The 16,605-nt window shown below is 33.9% G+C and overlaps 1 protein-coding gene across 2 annotated transcripts; it reads left to right on the top strand.

Moving 5' to 3' along the window:
• The first annotated feature begins 10,364 nt into the window (after nt 1-10,364).
• Nucleotides 10,365-14,991, top strand: LOC112282072 (uncharacterized). Of its 2 annotated transcripts, none has more exons than XM_024519258.2 (10): nt 10,365-10,824; nt 11,181-11,245; nt 11,402-11,493; nt 12,056-13,402; nt 13,508-13,592; nt 13,727-13,861; nt 13,996-14,106; nt 14,348-14,401; nt 14,554-14,645; nt 14,747-14,991. In XM_024519258.2, exons 1-10 carry the CDS (start codon nt 10,674-10,676, stop codon nt 14,829-14,831), a joined length of 2,217 nt encoding a protein of 738 aa, XP_024375026.1. In that variant the 5' UTR covers nt 10,365-10,673; the 3' UTR covers nt 14,832-14,991. The 2 variants fall into 2 exon arrangements, with proteins under 2 accessions (XP_024375026.1, XP_024375025.1); XM_024519257.2 differs by having other exon boundaries at nt 14,725-14,991.
• The last annotated feature ends 1,614 nt before the right edge of the window (nt 14,992-16,605 follow it).

The raw sequence follows: 16,605 nt of genomic DNA, 5'->3' as shown, positions 1-16,605 counted from the left end.
CAAATATTTTCAATTTTGGTAGATGCAAACCATTAATTAATATTGACAATATAAATGCATCTGGCATTTGATTATTTGACCATTTATGAAGTATATTTGCGATCCGGCCATAATAGGACTCTATTGATTCTCCTACAAATATCCTGCTATTCATTAAATTTTCTCGAAGCCGATCTTCAAATCCAATTGGTCTAAAATGGATTAGAAAGGCATTCCTTAAGGCCTTCCAATTAAAAAATCTATCCATCGGTTGCCAAATATACCATTCAAAAGCTGTATCTTTTAAAGTTGTTGGCAACCATCTCAATCAAATGTCTTAAATTCTACCATTATTAGCCATACAGGCTATCAAGAATTGAGATATATGGTAATTGGGATCAAAGCCCAGCCAACCACTAAAAGTAAGTAATGGTACCATACTTGTAGTTCGATCTCCTACTACTTTCATTTGTACTGCAATTGGTACTTCTAGCACTCCCGCTACCATTGGTGTTATCACTGGTATCTTTGATATTTGAATTTGAATTTTTCTTCCTTTGGTTTTATTTGGACCTATAATTCCTTTCTGTCGTTCCTGTAGGAGATTTTTTATGTTTAATCGCTCATATCTTTCTTTCGCTTATCAATTAATTCTTTGATAATCTTCTCCTTTATGATTATCACTCATAATCTTTTATTCTTCCCATATAATCAATTTCTAACATTTCATATTGTTATCATTTCTTCGGCAGTGGCGCCAAAATGTTGTTCTTGTTATCTTCAAGCTTCAGTATACCAAAGCAATTGAACTAATAGAGGTGGATTCGAATATGGAGAAAGACTAGTTATATGAATTGAGTCTATTACTGTCACAATTGACTGTACTCTGGCTATCTGAAATCAATTATCAAACTACAAAATACCAAAGCTTACTACTTCCGTCTTAATTAAACACATAATCCATTCTACGACTTTCAATTCAATAATACTTCTTTCAATCACAATTCTTCATAAGCAAGTAATAAAAGCAAAGAAAACAAAGAGGTAGCACCAAGCTTACCCCGGCTTACGACTCTCACAGTCTGGCTTCGATCTCTCTTTCCTCAACCTATTTATCCTACCAAAAAGATGGTCCGTTATCGGGGCAGAGAAAATTTGACTCAAGAAAACGCTAGGCTTTTGGCTGTCACTAATTATTCAATCAAGCTTAAAAATAAGAGAAGTACTAAATTTATATAAAAATTTTCTCTTTTTGAGTAATTACACCAAATACACAAGCCTTAAGTAACCCACAACTTCCAAAATATGATAAAATCTTCTAAAACCTTGTTTATTCTTATGTGGAGATTTTTCCGAACTTCAACACCTCATATCTCTTAATCCGACCGTCCAAAAAAATTCAAATTTTACATGAGATACTGATGTGTTTTTATTAACTTCTACAACAATTTTCAACCGCAAATTCGTTGTAGATCTTGAGATATCTTGAAAACTCTAATAGCCACTTCAAACCCTTGTCTTTATACATCTACGTGCAATTTTCTTCATATCTCACAAAATATAAGCTCAAATTCCACGAAATTTGTATGTATAGCTTTTTAACACAAAATTTTACATTCTTCAAAAAATTTGAGCCAAAAATTCGTCCGAAAACTCAAGTTATGGCTCCAACCATTACTACAAATAAACCCGCTTACTTACTGCTTTTGATTTAGAAGTGCCGCCTTCAACTCCTTACAACTCCTTCATATGAACTCCAAAAGCAATAATTCTTTCATAAAAAATGTAGGCCTTAAAATTTTCATTCCAATCGCACCTTTCGATCTTCAGAAGCTACTGTAAAACTCCTCGTGTCCTCAAAAGAGTAATAGTATGTCTTAAATTAACATCTTAATTTCAAACGTTTATAACTTCTTCACCCTAATTCCAAATCCTCTAATTTTTTCACACAAATTGTACTCCAAATCCTAAACTTTACAACCTTAGCTTGTAATCTCCGAATTCCTTCTTTGAAGTCACCGAAACCCTTCTTAAGGTCGCGGGCAGCCTCTTCAAAGTCCATTGGGCATGGTATTTGACCAATAGGGATGAAGTTTCCCATTCCTTGCCTTCATCCGACCATGCCTTGCTTTCATCCCTCCCAATTAGCCTCCTACTAGTTTAGATTTTCATCCTTAGGCTTCCACCTTCTCCCAAGGATTCATACTAAATATTTAAGTCCTATATATATATATATATATATATATATTTATATATATATTAATGTCAAAATCAAAATAAGTAAAGAAAAAAAGTAAAGTTTCTTATACCAACTCCTCTTAATTTAATCTACTAGCCATTGTAACACACATCTAGTTTTATCAACATATAATATGTTTTAACTAATTTTTACATACTATAAGCATTTACAGTACAACACCATCTGCCAGCGGATTCCTAAGATTATGATCTTTTGAATTCTTAACCATTTATTCCACTAACAACCTACTATTACCAACTAAATTGCCTAACCATCAGTCTAATTCTCAAGGTTATCAATAACCAACCAGTAACTTATCACAAAGTTTATTTACTTATTCTACAGCCATTCAACAATATAAGCTTACCTATAAAATTTACTTCAAGATTAAAAATAAAGTGCATTACAAATTGCAAGAAACTTGGACAAGAGGTCTTTATCAAGGTAGATACAAAGACCAAAGTTACATCACGAGTCTAGTAGTCATTAGCCAATTAAAACTTATCAATTCATATCCAAAAAATAGAGAACCTACATCTACCACTAGAAAACTTATCATTCCCTAGATTGCAATAAGTTGCTTCCTAGGAAATGTGGAAAAACTAAGGGCATTATCATAGAGCTAGGCACCAAAGAATTATTGAATTATGTGAAGTCTTCTTCAGTAGTGCACTGAGCATCTAGTTGTGGAAGGTAGAATCAAAATTACAACAACAAAATCTTAATTCTAATAGAATACTAAATAAATACTAATTAAAACTTAAAAATGCTAAAGAAGTTTTAATAAAATTCAAAATAAACCTTAAAGAAATTACAAAAGAAACAATAAGATATCATAAAATAATTAAAAAAAAATCTACAATAAATCTTAAAAGAATCTTTAAGAAGTCCTAAAAAATATTAAAATTATTACAAATATATCTTAAATAAATTTCAACCAAGTTCTAATTTAATCCTAGTTGAAATCCTAATGGACTTCAAACAAATCCTAAAAAAATCCTAAATCCTAAATCAAACTTTAGATCAAATCTTAAATCCTAAATCGAATCCTAAATCAAACTCTAGACAAATCCTAAACCCTAAACCAAATCCTAAATCAAATCCTAAAAAATATTTAAATCCTAAATTAAATTCTAAATCAAATCTTAGACAAATCCTAAATCGTAAATCAAATCCTAGATCAAATCTTAGATCCTAAACTAAACCCTAAATCAAATCCTAAACAAATCTTAAATCAAATCCTACACAAATCTTAAATCTTAAACCAAATCCTAGATCAAATCTTAGATCCTAAATCAAACTCTAAATCAAATCTTAGACAAATCCTAAACCTTAAATCAAACCTTAAATCAAATCCTTAAAAAATCCTAAAACCTAAACCAAACCTAAGTTCAAATCTTGGTACAATTTGAAATCTCAATATCTATCAATTGAATAATTGATCTTACTTAAAATTTTACACACCTTTCAATAACTAAGTCGGCAATAAGTATAAAAATTTTGAAGATAATTACACTTATCAAATGGAAAAAAAAAAAAAAAAAAAAAAAAAAAAAACCTTAAATTTTACTCAAGTGTTGATCAATCTCCTATTCCAATCTAAATATTGAACTTCTAGAGCCAATATTTGCTTATCAAACCATTCAATTGTTTTCAAATCACAAATACATGTAAAAATTCAAGTCACCTATCTTCAAACATAAATTTTATCTCAATCCAACTAGTACATTGCTAAAGATTTTAGAAATCCTAAAAACCTCTCAAAGTCCAATTTTTGAGACCTCAACCTATTTGAAATTTAATAGCCTTCAATTCAAATATTTAATCAAGCTCAAACTTATAACATATACTTAAGATAATTATTCTCATAATTCATCAAAATTTGAATTATAGATCTACTACCAAACTTACAAAATTCTCCAAAATATAATATCTTTTTTATTTCACAAATTCCAAAATCATCCAAATAATTGTAACTTTTTAAAGCTCTTGTAAAGCCATTATATACTCAATTCTCTCAAAATCAATGCTCAAAGGAATCCTATCAACTCTGCTCTCAAATTCGACTTTCATATCTATAAATAAAATCCTCTAAATTGCCATAGATACTTAGTTTTGTGCCTCAGGATCTAGTTTCGACCCAAGTTGATAACTAACCCTCTTTGGGTATCAAATTTTGTCCTATGAATTAATTTTTATTCCAATCAACTCTTGATTTTTTCTTATATATGTTCATATTTTCTATTTTTTTAATCTATCTTATTTTATCTTATTTATAGCGTTAAAAAGTAAATAGAAGCCTACTTTATAAAAAGGTAGCATTTAAATCTTTAATTCTACTTTCTTTTGGACTATTGTCTATTTTCTAAGATAATTTTTTATAATATTTGAAATAAGATCTTCTATAATATAATAGATTTTTCATCCCTTTCACCTATTAGTCATATTATATTACAATAGTGTGAAAAAGCATATTTGTTAATCTATATCTAAAATAAAAATTTACATTTATTACTATCAGATTACTATGTAGATCATTGAAGGCCTTAGACCATAGAAGAAGCACCAGCTTAAGTTTTCTTTGTGAACTTGCTTTTATTTTGAAAAATCACATATTAACATATGTTGATAATAAATCAATATATAACTAAATATAATATAGCTAAGGGAGCTATGCCCTCCGTTGAAACAAAATTCTTTTTGGTTAGTGCAAAAAAAATACTATGGACTTGAAAGATTATTTTGTAATCACTTCAAACTATTATATCATACATCTTGTAAGCATGAATCAATCAAAGTAATAGAGAAAAGGTTGTGCACCTGCTAATTGAACTTGTTATAGTAACTATACTATGTTCTATCTCGACTAGAATGATCTACATCATGGTGATTCTTGCTTTATCAAACAAGATTATAAAACAAAAAATAATCACCATATAGTACCAATGATTCATAGTATTTTATAATTCATAGCAAGAACAAAAAATCATTGAATCCAAAGATTAATTCCAAATGCTAGAACACCACTACATGTGATAAAATAAGTGAATCATAGTTCCATTTACAAAGAATTATTTTTATACAATAAGAATTATCCTTGATCAACGGATATCCTATTTATGTTTGAATTAATATCTAAGACTAAGTACCTATCAGTTTATTTGTTTTAAGTAGTTACAAAGTTGATGTTTATATCTTGATAGGTTCTATCTAATGGGACATCAATCTAGTAACTTTAATATATTCAATTCAACACCCTCCTTTTCTTTAGAGGTTCTAAACTATATTTTCAATTATAATAAACTACAAGAATTTCTTTCTTGAGAAGAGATAGTTGGTGTAGATTTGAAGAGATTCAAAATTTCAAAAATAGGGTTGGTACAAGATATAATTTATTAGAAGATTTCAATGATTAAAAATTTTATTTCATCTTGAAATAAATAATTCTTAAGCAATATCAGAGATCCAAGTTAAAAAATTTAAAAATACTCAATTTAAGGATTTTTTTTAATTCTTTTTTAAATAACTTGATAAAACTAAATACATTGATCATGTTTAGTCTTTCCTTGAATTTTTCAAATAAGATATGTCTCAATAGTTTTGTAAATATAACTGCTACTTATTCCAAGATTGATATATATTGAAGACTAATTTCTCTAGATTTGATTTTTTTTTCCTAATAAAATGATAATACATTGCTATATCTCTAGTCTTAGGATTAACTCTTGGATTCATCACAATATTGATACTACTTGCATTTTCACAATAGATAATGGTGGATTCTTTGATTTCTATTTGCAAATCTTTAAGAAGCATAGTTAGTCATATTGCTTCTCTAAAATCATCTACCAATGCCCAATATTTTGCTTCAGATGAGGACAAAGCCATTATTGGTTGCTTCTTTGATGGCTAAGATATGGACGTTTTTCCTATATTAAATACAAAACTTATCATTAATCGAGCTTGTTTCAAGTCTCATATCCAATCAGAGTTTGTAAATCTAACAAGATGAATTTGATTATTTTTTTGATATAATATTCTATAATATTGAGTATTCTTAATATATCTTAAAATTCTTTTTGCTACTAATATGTGTGATTTTTGAGGTCTTTCTATGAAACGACTTACTATTCCTATTGCATATTGTATATCTAGATATATGTGAGTTAAGTGTAGGTATTTTCCTACTATACTTCTATATTATATAGAGTCAATTTCTTCTTCATCTATATCGTCTTTAAATTTGATTTTTTCATACATGAGTGTTATTGTTGATAAATTTTTTTTTTGTACTAAATTCTTTTAGAATATTTTGTGGATAGACCTTTTGAGTTATTAAAATTCCTTATTTCACATTATGCATTCTACTTTTAGATAGAGCATGACTTCTGCTCTAGATGGTTCATATATTTTAAACTATTCATAGAATTTTTGTTTGAAGTTGTTCATATTATGGATATAATTTCTTTTCATTAAAAGATCATCCACATATGGTGCAATAAGAATAATCTTATTTTTTGATGATTTTGAGTATTGATTATGATCATTTATACCTTGTTGAAAGTCCATTTTTATTAAGTAAAAGTTTATTTATTCATACCATACTCTAGTACATGATTTAAATTATATAATGTCTTTTGTAGCATACATACTATATTTTCTTTGCCAAATATTTCAAAACCTTATGGTTGTGAGACATAAATCTCTTCTTTTTTTTATCCATAAAGAAATGTTGTTTTTATGTCTATGTGGTATAATTTCCAATTCTTTTGAGCTACAATCAATATTATCACCCAAATGATTGTTTATTTAACTACTAATGCATATATTTCCTCATAATCAATTCCTTCCTTTTGTTCAAATCCTTATGCCACAAGCCTTGTTTTATTTTTTTATAAAGATCCATCTCTATTGAATTTAGCCTTAAAAATCTACTTCGTGGAAATACTAAATTTGTCTAATGAAAGATTTGTAAGAGACCAAGTCTCATTTTTGTATATAGATTTCATTTCATCTTGTATAGCTTATATCCATCCCTCATGTTGTGCTACTTTATAATATGTTATTAATTTTATATTTGATAGTATCATCAATCTTGCAAAATGATCTTTCATCCATCCAAAAGGTCTAGTTTATCTACCTACTTGTGTAATAATTGGTGAAAGCCAAGTCATGTTTTCTTCAATTTTTAAGGATCTATAGTTTTGATAAAGGATATATCATTGTTGGTTTTAATATTAGGCCATTCATCAATTTTAATACTTAGAGTATAGCTAAAATTAGATATATTTTGGCTTATATTATGTTATTGAAATTTAGATAGAGGTGTATTTTTAGAAAGATTTTCTATTTCATTTTCAGATTCTATTTGATCATCAATTTCTATATTTTCTTGTAAATTGGATATATTATAAAAATCTTCTAAGATAGAATTTTTATTGGTTGAAAAATCTTATACTTGTAATTTTGATAATTCATTATGATATTGAACTTCTTCTATTGATATCTCTATTTCTATACTTTTGTTTGTAAGATTTTCATCTTGAGTTTTTTTATAGTCTATAAATTTATTTTCTTCAAATATCACATTTCTTGAGATTATGATCTTCTTGAAATGATGAAAATATATTTTATATCCTTTAGTATATTTATCATAGCTAATAAATATACCAATAATAGATCTTAGTTGTAATTTATTTCTCATTTGTTGTTTAATGTGTATATGAATTTGACTATGTGAAGGAAATTTATCAACAGATATTTGATTTGCTTTGTGTGGTTGTTGATACTCATTGATTGGTTCAGAAGCTCAATAATACCTTGCTATATGCCTTGATTTGCCACATTAGTAATATATGATTGTTGTATGTTATTCTCCAACAATGGTCCAAGTTTGAGAAGGTATTCTTTGAAAATTATTCCTTAATTAGTTTAGATTTTTGAATCCAATGAAAGTTCTTCATGGAATATTCTTTGTATTCATCATAAATGTTTTTTCATTATGCCTTAATCTTAATTCTATCTCAAGTTCTTTCATATGAAGTATATTTTTCAGATTTGATAGAATTGGCGTTACTTTTTTTATTAAAGTATCCTTACAAATATTTCATATTTTTTAAGTAGATTCTTAAAAATCTTATGTACAATTACAATCTCCTTTGGCAATTCATTAATTTCTTTTAAGTAATTCAATAAGTTGTATATATATTGGACGAAGACGGATACTATCATATTCTTTATTATCTTGATATTTTCCCACTTGCCTAGTATTCTCATCATATCTACTATTCTTTTTGTTGAATATATATTTTCTAAGATTTTCCAAGCTATAATAGGGTTAGAAGTATCAAGGATATAGGATTTTACTATTTTTGATAATGATAGCTGGAAGAATCTCATGGCTTCTATGCTTTGTCTATAGAGGATTTTATGTTTTTGCTTTGTTAAATTAGTTTCTCAGACACAGTCATCTACTTGATCAATACTTCCCATTTCTTTTCTCTCCATCAAGACTGAGCTTAATAAGGTGTTGTTAATTGATGGTGAAGCCTCCTTTTGTATGATTTTACTTGGAACCATCACGTCCAATAGGTCTTCATTTTCTATCATGCTCCAAATTGTGCTACTCCATATCTTATAGTTATTGGGCCCTGCAAGCATCTTAGAAGTTGCAATAATCAAGTCCATTACTTCCATAGTTCACTCTTGTAGTTTGAATTCTCTCTCTCACATTATTTGCTCTGATATCATATTGATTCTTGCTTGATGAATTAAGATTATGAAACAAAAAAAATGAGCATATAGTACCAATGACCGACAATGTTCTATAATTCACAACAAGAGTAAAAAATTACCAAACACAAAGATTAACCTCAAATGCTAGGACACCAATACAAGTGATAAAATAAGTGAACTCTAGTTCCATTTACAAAGAATTATTTTTATACAATAAGAGTTACCTATATTTGATAGATATCTTATTTATATTTGGATTGATATCTAGGATTAAGTACCTATCACTCTATTTGTTCTAATTAGTTAGGAAGTTAATGTTTATATCCTAATAGGTTCTATCCGATGGAGCACCAATCTAGCAACTTTAATATGTTCAATTCAACAAATCATACCTCTTTAATATGAGCACAAATCCAAATGTAAGTGCCTAGCATTTTACTTACATAATTGGAAATAAAATGTACAACTTTTCTTTGAAGGAATTAGGTGAAAATCGCTTCTCTAATTCTTGACTTTATAACAACAAGAGTATGGAAGATCAAAGTAATCTACAAAAAATTCAAATGACAACATAGCCATTGAAGTCTCTAATATAAAAATTAAAATGAAGTTGCCACAGTAGAAAAAAAAAAAAAAATGTAAGAGCCTTCATTGGAAATTAATGTCATTGATTTCCTAGTTTAATAGAGTAGGTCGCTTGACATTTGGCAGAGCTCATACTAAATAAGGGCTACTTAGGAGCAAAACCTTCTTCTTTTCTACAAGAAATGAGAGCGCCCCCCTTTGTGAGAAATACCAATGTAGGCTTATCAATGGATAGTGCACAATACAAGTTGAGCCAATAGGGGGGGGGGGGGGGCTACTATTGACTGGATAAGTAATAGACTTTTTGGTGCAACATGATTCAAGGAACATAGGAACTGCCCTCCGACCTTCGTCCTCCATGCTGGAAATAGGGAGGGGCACTGCAAGGATGGAATGATAGTAAAGGTGGGTCACTTTAGTAAAAATTTGGATCACTTTATCATTCCCCTGTGTGTGTGTGTGTAAGTGTATATATATATATATTTATATATATAAATAAATAAAAATAAATCATCTAATGTGATTTTAACAAAAAATTGAATGCTTAATTTGCTTATTCATTTCACAAAATGGGAGATCCCATTCGGAATAACAGTCTGAAACATTTCGAAGTTGCCACCGTGGCACGATATTCCACGTTGGATCCTCAGCGGGTCCCCCTCCCCCACCAACCCGCGATTCAGGACTGGGCATTACAACAACCGCCGCTGACATTACTCGCCCTCTACGACAACTGTCGTGACGCCGCCGAAAGTAGCCGTTTGAGCTTCAATTTTTGAAGAATTCGGGGCTCGTATATCCTCATTGGCGCACGCCCTAGTTCACTTCCAGAATTCCGATTCTGTTTCTTCCACCCACATTTGCCGCGTTTGCTTGCATCTCCAGGTCTAGGTCACAGAATCGCGCCCTTCTTGGAGGTGATAGTGTACTTTTGCGTTTGGAGCTCATGTGTCGTGGTCGTTGCGGAATGTTTGTGGGAATGGTGAGGCTTTATGCAACGACGTCGAGAACGTGCGTGTTGTGAGTGTGGAATGTCTGTTTGTTTTGGGTTTCGAGAGGGGGAGACGGTGCGAGTTATCACCGGAATTTGATAAGGTAGTTGGTGGAGCTGGGTCCACGGAAGGTGGTGGGGAGAATGGGGTCGATAGACTCTGCGTTTGGGGGTAACTGCGATGGAAATTTTCAGACCGACGACTTCTACGAGAGCTTTCTAGCACCGAAGTTTCACGATTTTACTGCACCTGAGGAGCCTATTGACCCGGATGCGTACTTCTTGGCCAATCCTGGTATGCCCGTGGCTTCACCTCCTCGTTACTTATGAGCTTACACAGGCTGTTTCTTCACTTGGGGATGCATTAGGAAAGGTTGGGTGTAGAGCGTAACTTCTGTGTTCTCCTCAAAGTTCAACTTTATGTTCAACCGTCGAGTTCTTTTAAGGACAGATAATTCCAGACCGAGCGGCTCCCAACCATCATTCCTCCTGTTCGTAGTGCTGTAAATCCTGGAATCATAGACATAATCCCAACTCCCTCAGTCATGCTACAACATGTCGTCGCAGTCGACGTTTGCCTTGTCTCAAACCATATGATTCATATCTTGTGTGTAATTGAGCCGACATCTGCTAGTCGATGTGGTTTCCCAGGCATACAGCTCAAGAAAGCAGTGCTCGTTGAAGAGGTGAACCTGCTGACACGGAAGGAACACACGGTAAGTACATCGCCCTTATCCATTCCCACAGCTAACCGTGACCCATTGAAGGTCATCTTCCGGTGTGTAGGTGTGTGCTTCTGGACGATCTGAAAGCTGCCCAGAGGGATCTGACTATGCAAGAATCTGATCTTTCGTTGTAGCTGGTAATTCTAGGTTGCAGCGCAGGGTACCTCGAAAGCAGCTCCCGTAATACAACAGCAAGCACCAATCAAGTCTCCACTTCCTGCGGAAAAAGCTGTTGGCAGGTCCTATGAAAGTTCTACCTTCTTGCTGCCCTTCATCGTGTCTAATCTTAAAGTCCTGGCTAGTCAATTTCCTTTCTCATCTTGCTGGTCTCGCGGGCTCAGAGAGGGTTATTAACTTGTATACTTCCCCTCCTTGTGCTCGCGGGTATACCTGTCTCACTGAACGATAGATTAGGTCGTATGCTAGGCATTGTATACTATCGAAAAGTATGTTTATATGACATCGCCAGGAATGTCACTAAAGTTGTCCTCCAGATGTTCAGAACTTCAGTTTGCACTTCACATAGATGATAATACAATGTGGGTTAATGTGAAGCCTTGTAAAAATCTCGGTGCAATAAATTTGCCTTTCTCTACCATTCGCTCTCCTGATTTCTCATCAAATTTGGGTTTTGATATGCTGGATCAATTGTTTGCGTATTCCTGTCTACGTGACTAGTCTCTAATTTGTACCCTGTTCCCTGATTTGAGTTCTGTCTCCTGTCTTGTACTTTGTGAACGCCTGGATCTAGAATAGGGTTGTGGTGAGACATTGGTTTGACTTGGTACCTCATCACTGCAGTGCCAAGAAAGGACTCATTGGGACCGTGTCAGACTCAATGAGCCCATTAACAAGCAAGAGCTTGAATGTAAAGAATAATGCGTATGACAGCACTCCCCAGTTTCAGGGTAAGGATGGCAATGCATCACTGAGATCCATACGTCTTGTCAAGACATCGCGAGCATCTGAGAATGAAGATCCTAATCCTTCTGCGAACCCCATTCAAATCGCTGATGCTTCTACTTCAATTGTTGAGAAATCTACCCGTCAAGGTCCTGAAGAGAGGCCAGCGCTTGCCCGTCAGTGCAGCCAGAAGTTCCTCGAGCCGAGGCGAACTGCTGGCGCTAGTGATGTACATCACATTCCGAAGTTCTCGGGAGATCCCTGCATGACAAAGAACAATTACGATGACTCCTCGGCTGATAAGAAAGTCTTAATGAAACCAAATGCACTTAAACCATTTGGAACAAATATTGCCTCTGGAGTAGCTGTGAATGTCCTGAAATTAAACGCTGTCATCGTAGCTTGTTCACCGACAGGCGAGGATGATGGCTCCACAGCGTCTGCGTATAAAATCATCGTGACGGAACCTATCTCAGGGCACCAGGTCATGGCCTGCACCGAAAAAACTGGGTTACCCAACACTGGCCACCACTCCAAATCCTCGATATGCGCTGCCATTGACCCTAGTTCCTTGTCTGCAGCGCCTGCTAGGAAGTATCTCAATGCCAGTAATGGCATTCCGGGATCGGCTATAAACGCCGCGCCTTCTCTTGCCGGAGTGGGGACATGTAATGAAGAAATAACACTAGGGAAATCCAGGCTGCAGTGTGATAAAGCTCAGAAGGGTGATGAGGGTTGTAATCATGCTGATCTCCATGACGCGCACCAAGCTGTCACAGACACTTCCGTTGTTGGAGAAAACAAACATTATTCCAATGTCAATGACCATTTCCAAGCTTCCTTGGACGATAGCTTCCTGAGGATGACTTTGGACCGTGCTCAAACAACTTTGCTGGAGGAACAGATAATTCATGAGTCCCTCAATGCATGTGCAATCCCTGAGGTGACCCAGCCTGAAGACGAGGATTTCAAGATTGTCTCATTGGCGGGGGAATCCAGGATTGTCGAACCTAAGCAGTCTCTTTCTTCTGGTGTTGCTGTAGAAAGGGTGGGAGGCTCGTCGACCAGTGACAAGGCTGCCGGGATCTCCGGAATGGGCTTGGCGAATAGTTCTATAAATGGACTAGATGAACAACCGAATGCAGCAGGAATGGACTGCGAGGTGGCCTGCGAAAATATGGATTACTTGGAGACGAGAAATTTAAGTGACTTGGAACTGGCACAGAGCAAGCACGGAAGGAAGGGGTAAGCTTCCCTAATTTTCGTTTTTTTCAAATTCCCTTGACCATTGCCAATGTCCCCAACGGAATGGTGATGGGTTGGATTCTTTTCTCGCATTGGCTCTTGCAGGAACAGTAGAGAGTTGTTGCTGGAAGCAGCCAGCAAGAGAGCCAATTTTGCCAAGAGCGATACCTGTAAATCAATGTCCAAAAAGGTCATTTCTCACCTATTGAATACACCTCCAGTTACTTGAGCATATTCATGTGTTCATTATTTCATCAGAGGTTTAGCTCGATCGTTTTAACTTATCTACCCTCCATCCTCGACTGACAGCAGCCATCACTGCAGATTTGCCATGCCAAGACTTCCGCTGTTTCTAAATCACCTCACCTTCCTAGGCCTAGAATGAAACGACTTTCACTTGCCTGGAGAGTCACCAATCCACGAGTAACCAATCCGCAACCATTTCGGCTGCGCACGCAGGTGAACCTTATTTCAGCCTGCCTTTGTCGATAGATCTCATGCACTGTGCTGATCATGTGGAGTCAGTAAGGACACTTCGCACTCATCACAATGCTGCTGATCTTTTAAACTTTTCGACTATTTACCGTGTGCAGGAGAGGGGGGCGGCTAAGGAGCAGGAATTCTCGAAGAAAGTGGAGAAACACAGAGCAGCCAAGGAAGGATTTCACTCCGCCTTTCAAGGTCTTGCGGTAGCAGAGCCGAAGGTAAATTTTTGTGGATGTAGTGACGATAATCCCAAGGGCCATGACTAAGATTATTTTGGGAGTCTGCACTCACTGCGTTCGCTGCTCGGGAGGATGGTTGTGTGCGTTGTGTGCTGTAATGAGCAATGTTCAAATTCTCTACGATTTGCATGTACATCACCGTGTGTTCGTCTCGAATCCTGGTTTTCTGTGTTTTAACGTTCTACATTCTTGTGAATGGACTTGGTGAACCTGACTACAGATCCCAGGGAGATTGTTGAAACCTGGCAGTTCTCATGGGTTTTCTGCTAAACGGGTATGTGCTAAGATTACGGTGAAAATTTCTCTGTTCCTTCCTAGTCTCTCCATGAAGAGCTACATGGGAGCTTTATCTCGGTTTATCGATCCATATTCGATTATGTCGATAATGTCATTTTAAGCATGCTGTATTTATATTCGTCTACGCAGGGTGACAAGGAGGTTGAAGGTACGGTTGCTAAAGCTGTGATCCCTCCAGCACAAAAGGCCCCTCTATTCGATCGCCCATTCAAGCCACATCGGTAAGTGCACAGCTCTTGCACCACTTCGTATTTTGCTGAATCATATGTCTTCAAAGTATTGCTCGTAAATTAATAACAGTCGTTCTGGCTTTCCACTGCAGATCTACCAGGAAGCTAACTGTGCCACAGGAACCCAAGTTTCACATCGCCAGAAGTGCTTGCCCATCGAATGTCGTAGTACCTTAGTGAGGCTGTAAGCTATTGGGGCAGCTATGTACACACAGTTTTTATTTATTTTTATTTTTTAAGTTCATCCTGTCAACAAGCCATTGGGATACTAGAGTTTATGTAATTAACATGTATATTGTCACCTATCATCACCAAATGATATCATCTTATTGTTTCAGTCGTCTCTATTTTCTCACCTTTTCTGAATGCAACATAGAAACTTCTATTATTCCTACTGTTGAGACATGTATGGCTAGTACGTTTTTAAATCCTATACTTCAGAACTGTGTTATCACCGCAATGTCTATCCTGACGTCCAGTGGATCTACATCGTGATCTGTTACTTCCTCTGAAACTAGCTCTGCACATCAACGCATGTTTCATTATGAGGTGTAGGCAGTAACCGACTGTCTTGCAAATGGTAATATAAGAAAATATAACTACTGGATACAGCCCACCACGACTAATTTTTGTTCTATTTTTATTTTTATTATGCAATGACTCTAAAACATGACCTTTTTACTATTCGAATGGAATTGTGGAACTTTTCTGTGGGCTTTGGAGTTGATGTTAATGTGAATTTGTTTTGAGGATTTGACCTTCTGCGTTAACAAATCTTTGTAACACTTTCACCGCAACTTCCTGTATCAGCTGGTTGAGGCAAGCCACATCAGCCCTTCTAAAATAGACTCCATGTTAGATAATTTGCGGTAGAAGTACGAAGTTTAGAATTATCTCCATAGAAAATCATACCCCTCTCCATCCTTGTGTCAGATTTATTAGAGATCATCCAATAATCGAAATGTTAATTCAACACATAGTTTTTGAGTAAATTATCTTATTGCAATTCTCTTTAACTCACAGATTGCAGTAAAACTTGTCAAATTGAACCTGTGTTGATGGGTTGAAATCTATAAGTTACATCTACCTCATCTTCGAATGTTTTTATACTAACACCAATCTCAAATCACTCAACCAATAATTTATTGATAATAATTCAAACATTACAACTTTGAATTTTAAACAAGCTTGGGTATAAAATGGCGATTAGTTTCTTCTTCTAATATATCTTGGTTGTAGTCTTGCTTTTGCTTAGTCAAAATTTGTGATACTAGAAAGCAATTTCTTTATTTAAAATACAAAAAAGATGCATTTTAAACTACTCTAATAAGTATCTTTTTAATAGACATTATGCATGCAAAACAATTTTTGGGGTACAAAAGCTTCTTATGAATTGAATATAGAGCAATTATTCTTGTTCTAAAAACTCTAAAAATAAAATCTCGTTTTGTTCCAAAATAAGCTAATTTTAAAACCTTTAGAAACTTCTAAAATTTAAGAGGGATGGACATCATCCTTTATTTTTAATAAGATTAAAAAATCTTACATCTTATCCAAAGATTAAATTTATCAAGATCTCATTTTTTCACAACATTTTTTTGGAAGCACTATCTTCTTTTGGCTGTAGATGTCTTTATATATGTTAATAACATGGCTATTGGAAAAAAGAGAAATAGAAGGATTATAATATTAAAGAGATTGTTTTAAAATATATTAAAAAATTATTCTAGAAACACTCATAAATAAGGAAGGTAGTAAAAACAATTTAATGTTAATGTTGCCTTTGATTTAAAAAAAAAAAAAAAAAAAAAAAAAAAAAAATCTACTTATTTTGTAGGGCCATAAATTTTACACAATAAATTATTTTTGCAAAAATAACAGTATAGGTATTTTTAGATAAAAGTAAAGAGTGCCTTTTTATAAACATTTCTTTTAAAAAACTCAGATTGAT

This window comes from Physcomitrium patens, chromosome 5, assembly GCF_059467195.1.
Source record: "Physcomitrium patens ecotype Gransden chromosome 5, ASM5946719v1, whole genome shotgun sequence".
In the NCBI taxonomy this organism is placed as follows: Eukaryota; Viridiplantae; Streptophyta; class Bryopsida; order Funariales; family Funariaceae; genus Physcomitrium; species Physcomitrium patens.
The sequence above is the reverse complement of the archived record's forward strand: the minus strand, read 5'-3'. Positions and strand labels throughout refer to the sequence as shown.

Coding starts and splice junctions, on each gene's coding strand:
- LOC112282072 (XM_024519257.2), top strand. CDS start 10,674: ATGGGGTCGATAGACTCTGCGTTTGGGGGTAACTGCGATGGAAATTTT. Junction 14,107..14,347: donor TTGCGGTAGCAGAGCCGAAG/GTAAATTTTTGT, acceptor ACCTGACTACAG/ATCCCAGGGAGATTGTTGAA. Junction 14,646..14,724: donor CGCCCATTCAAGCCACATCG/GTAAGTGCACAG, acceptor AATTAATAACAG/TCGTTCTGGCTTTCCACTGC.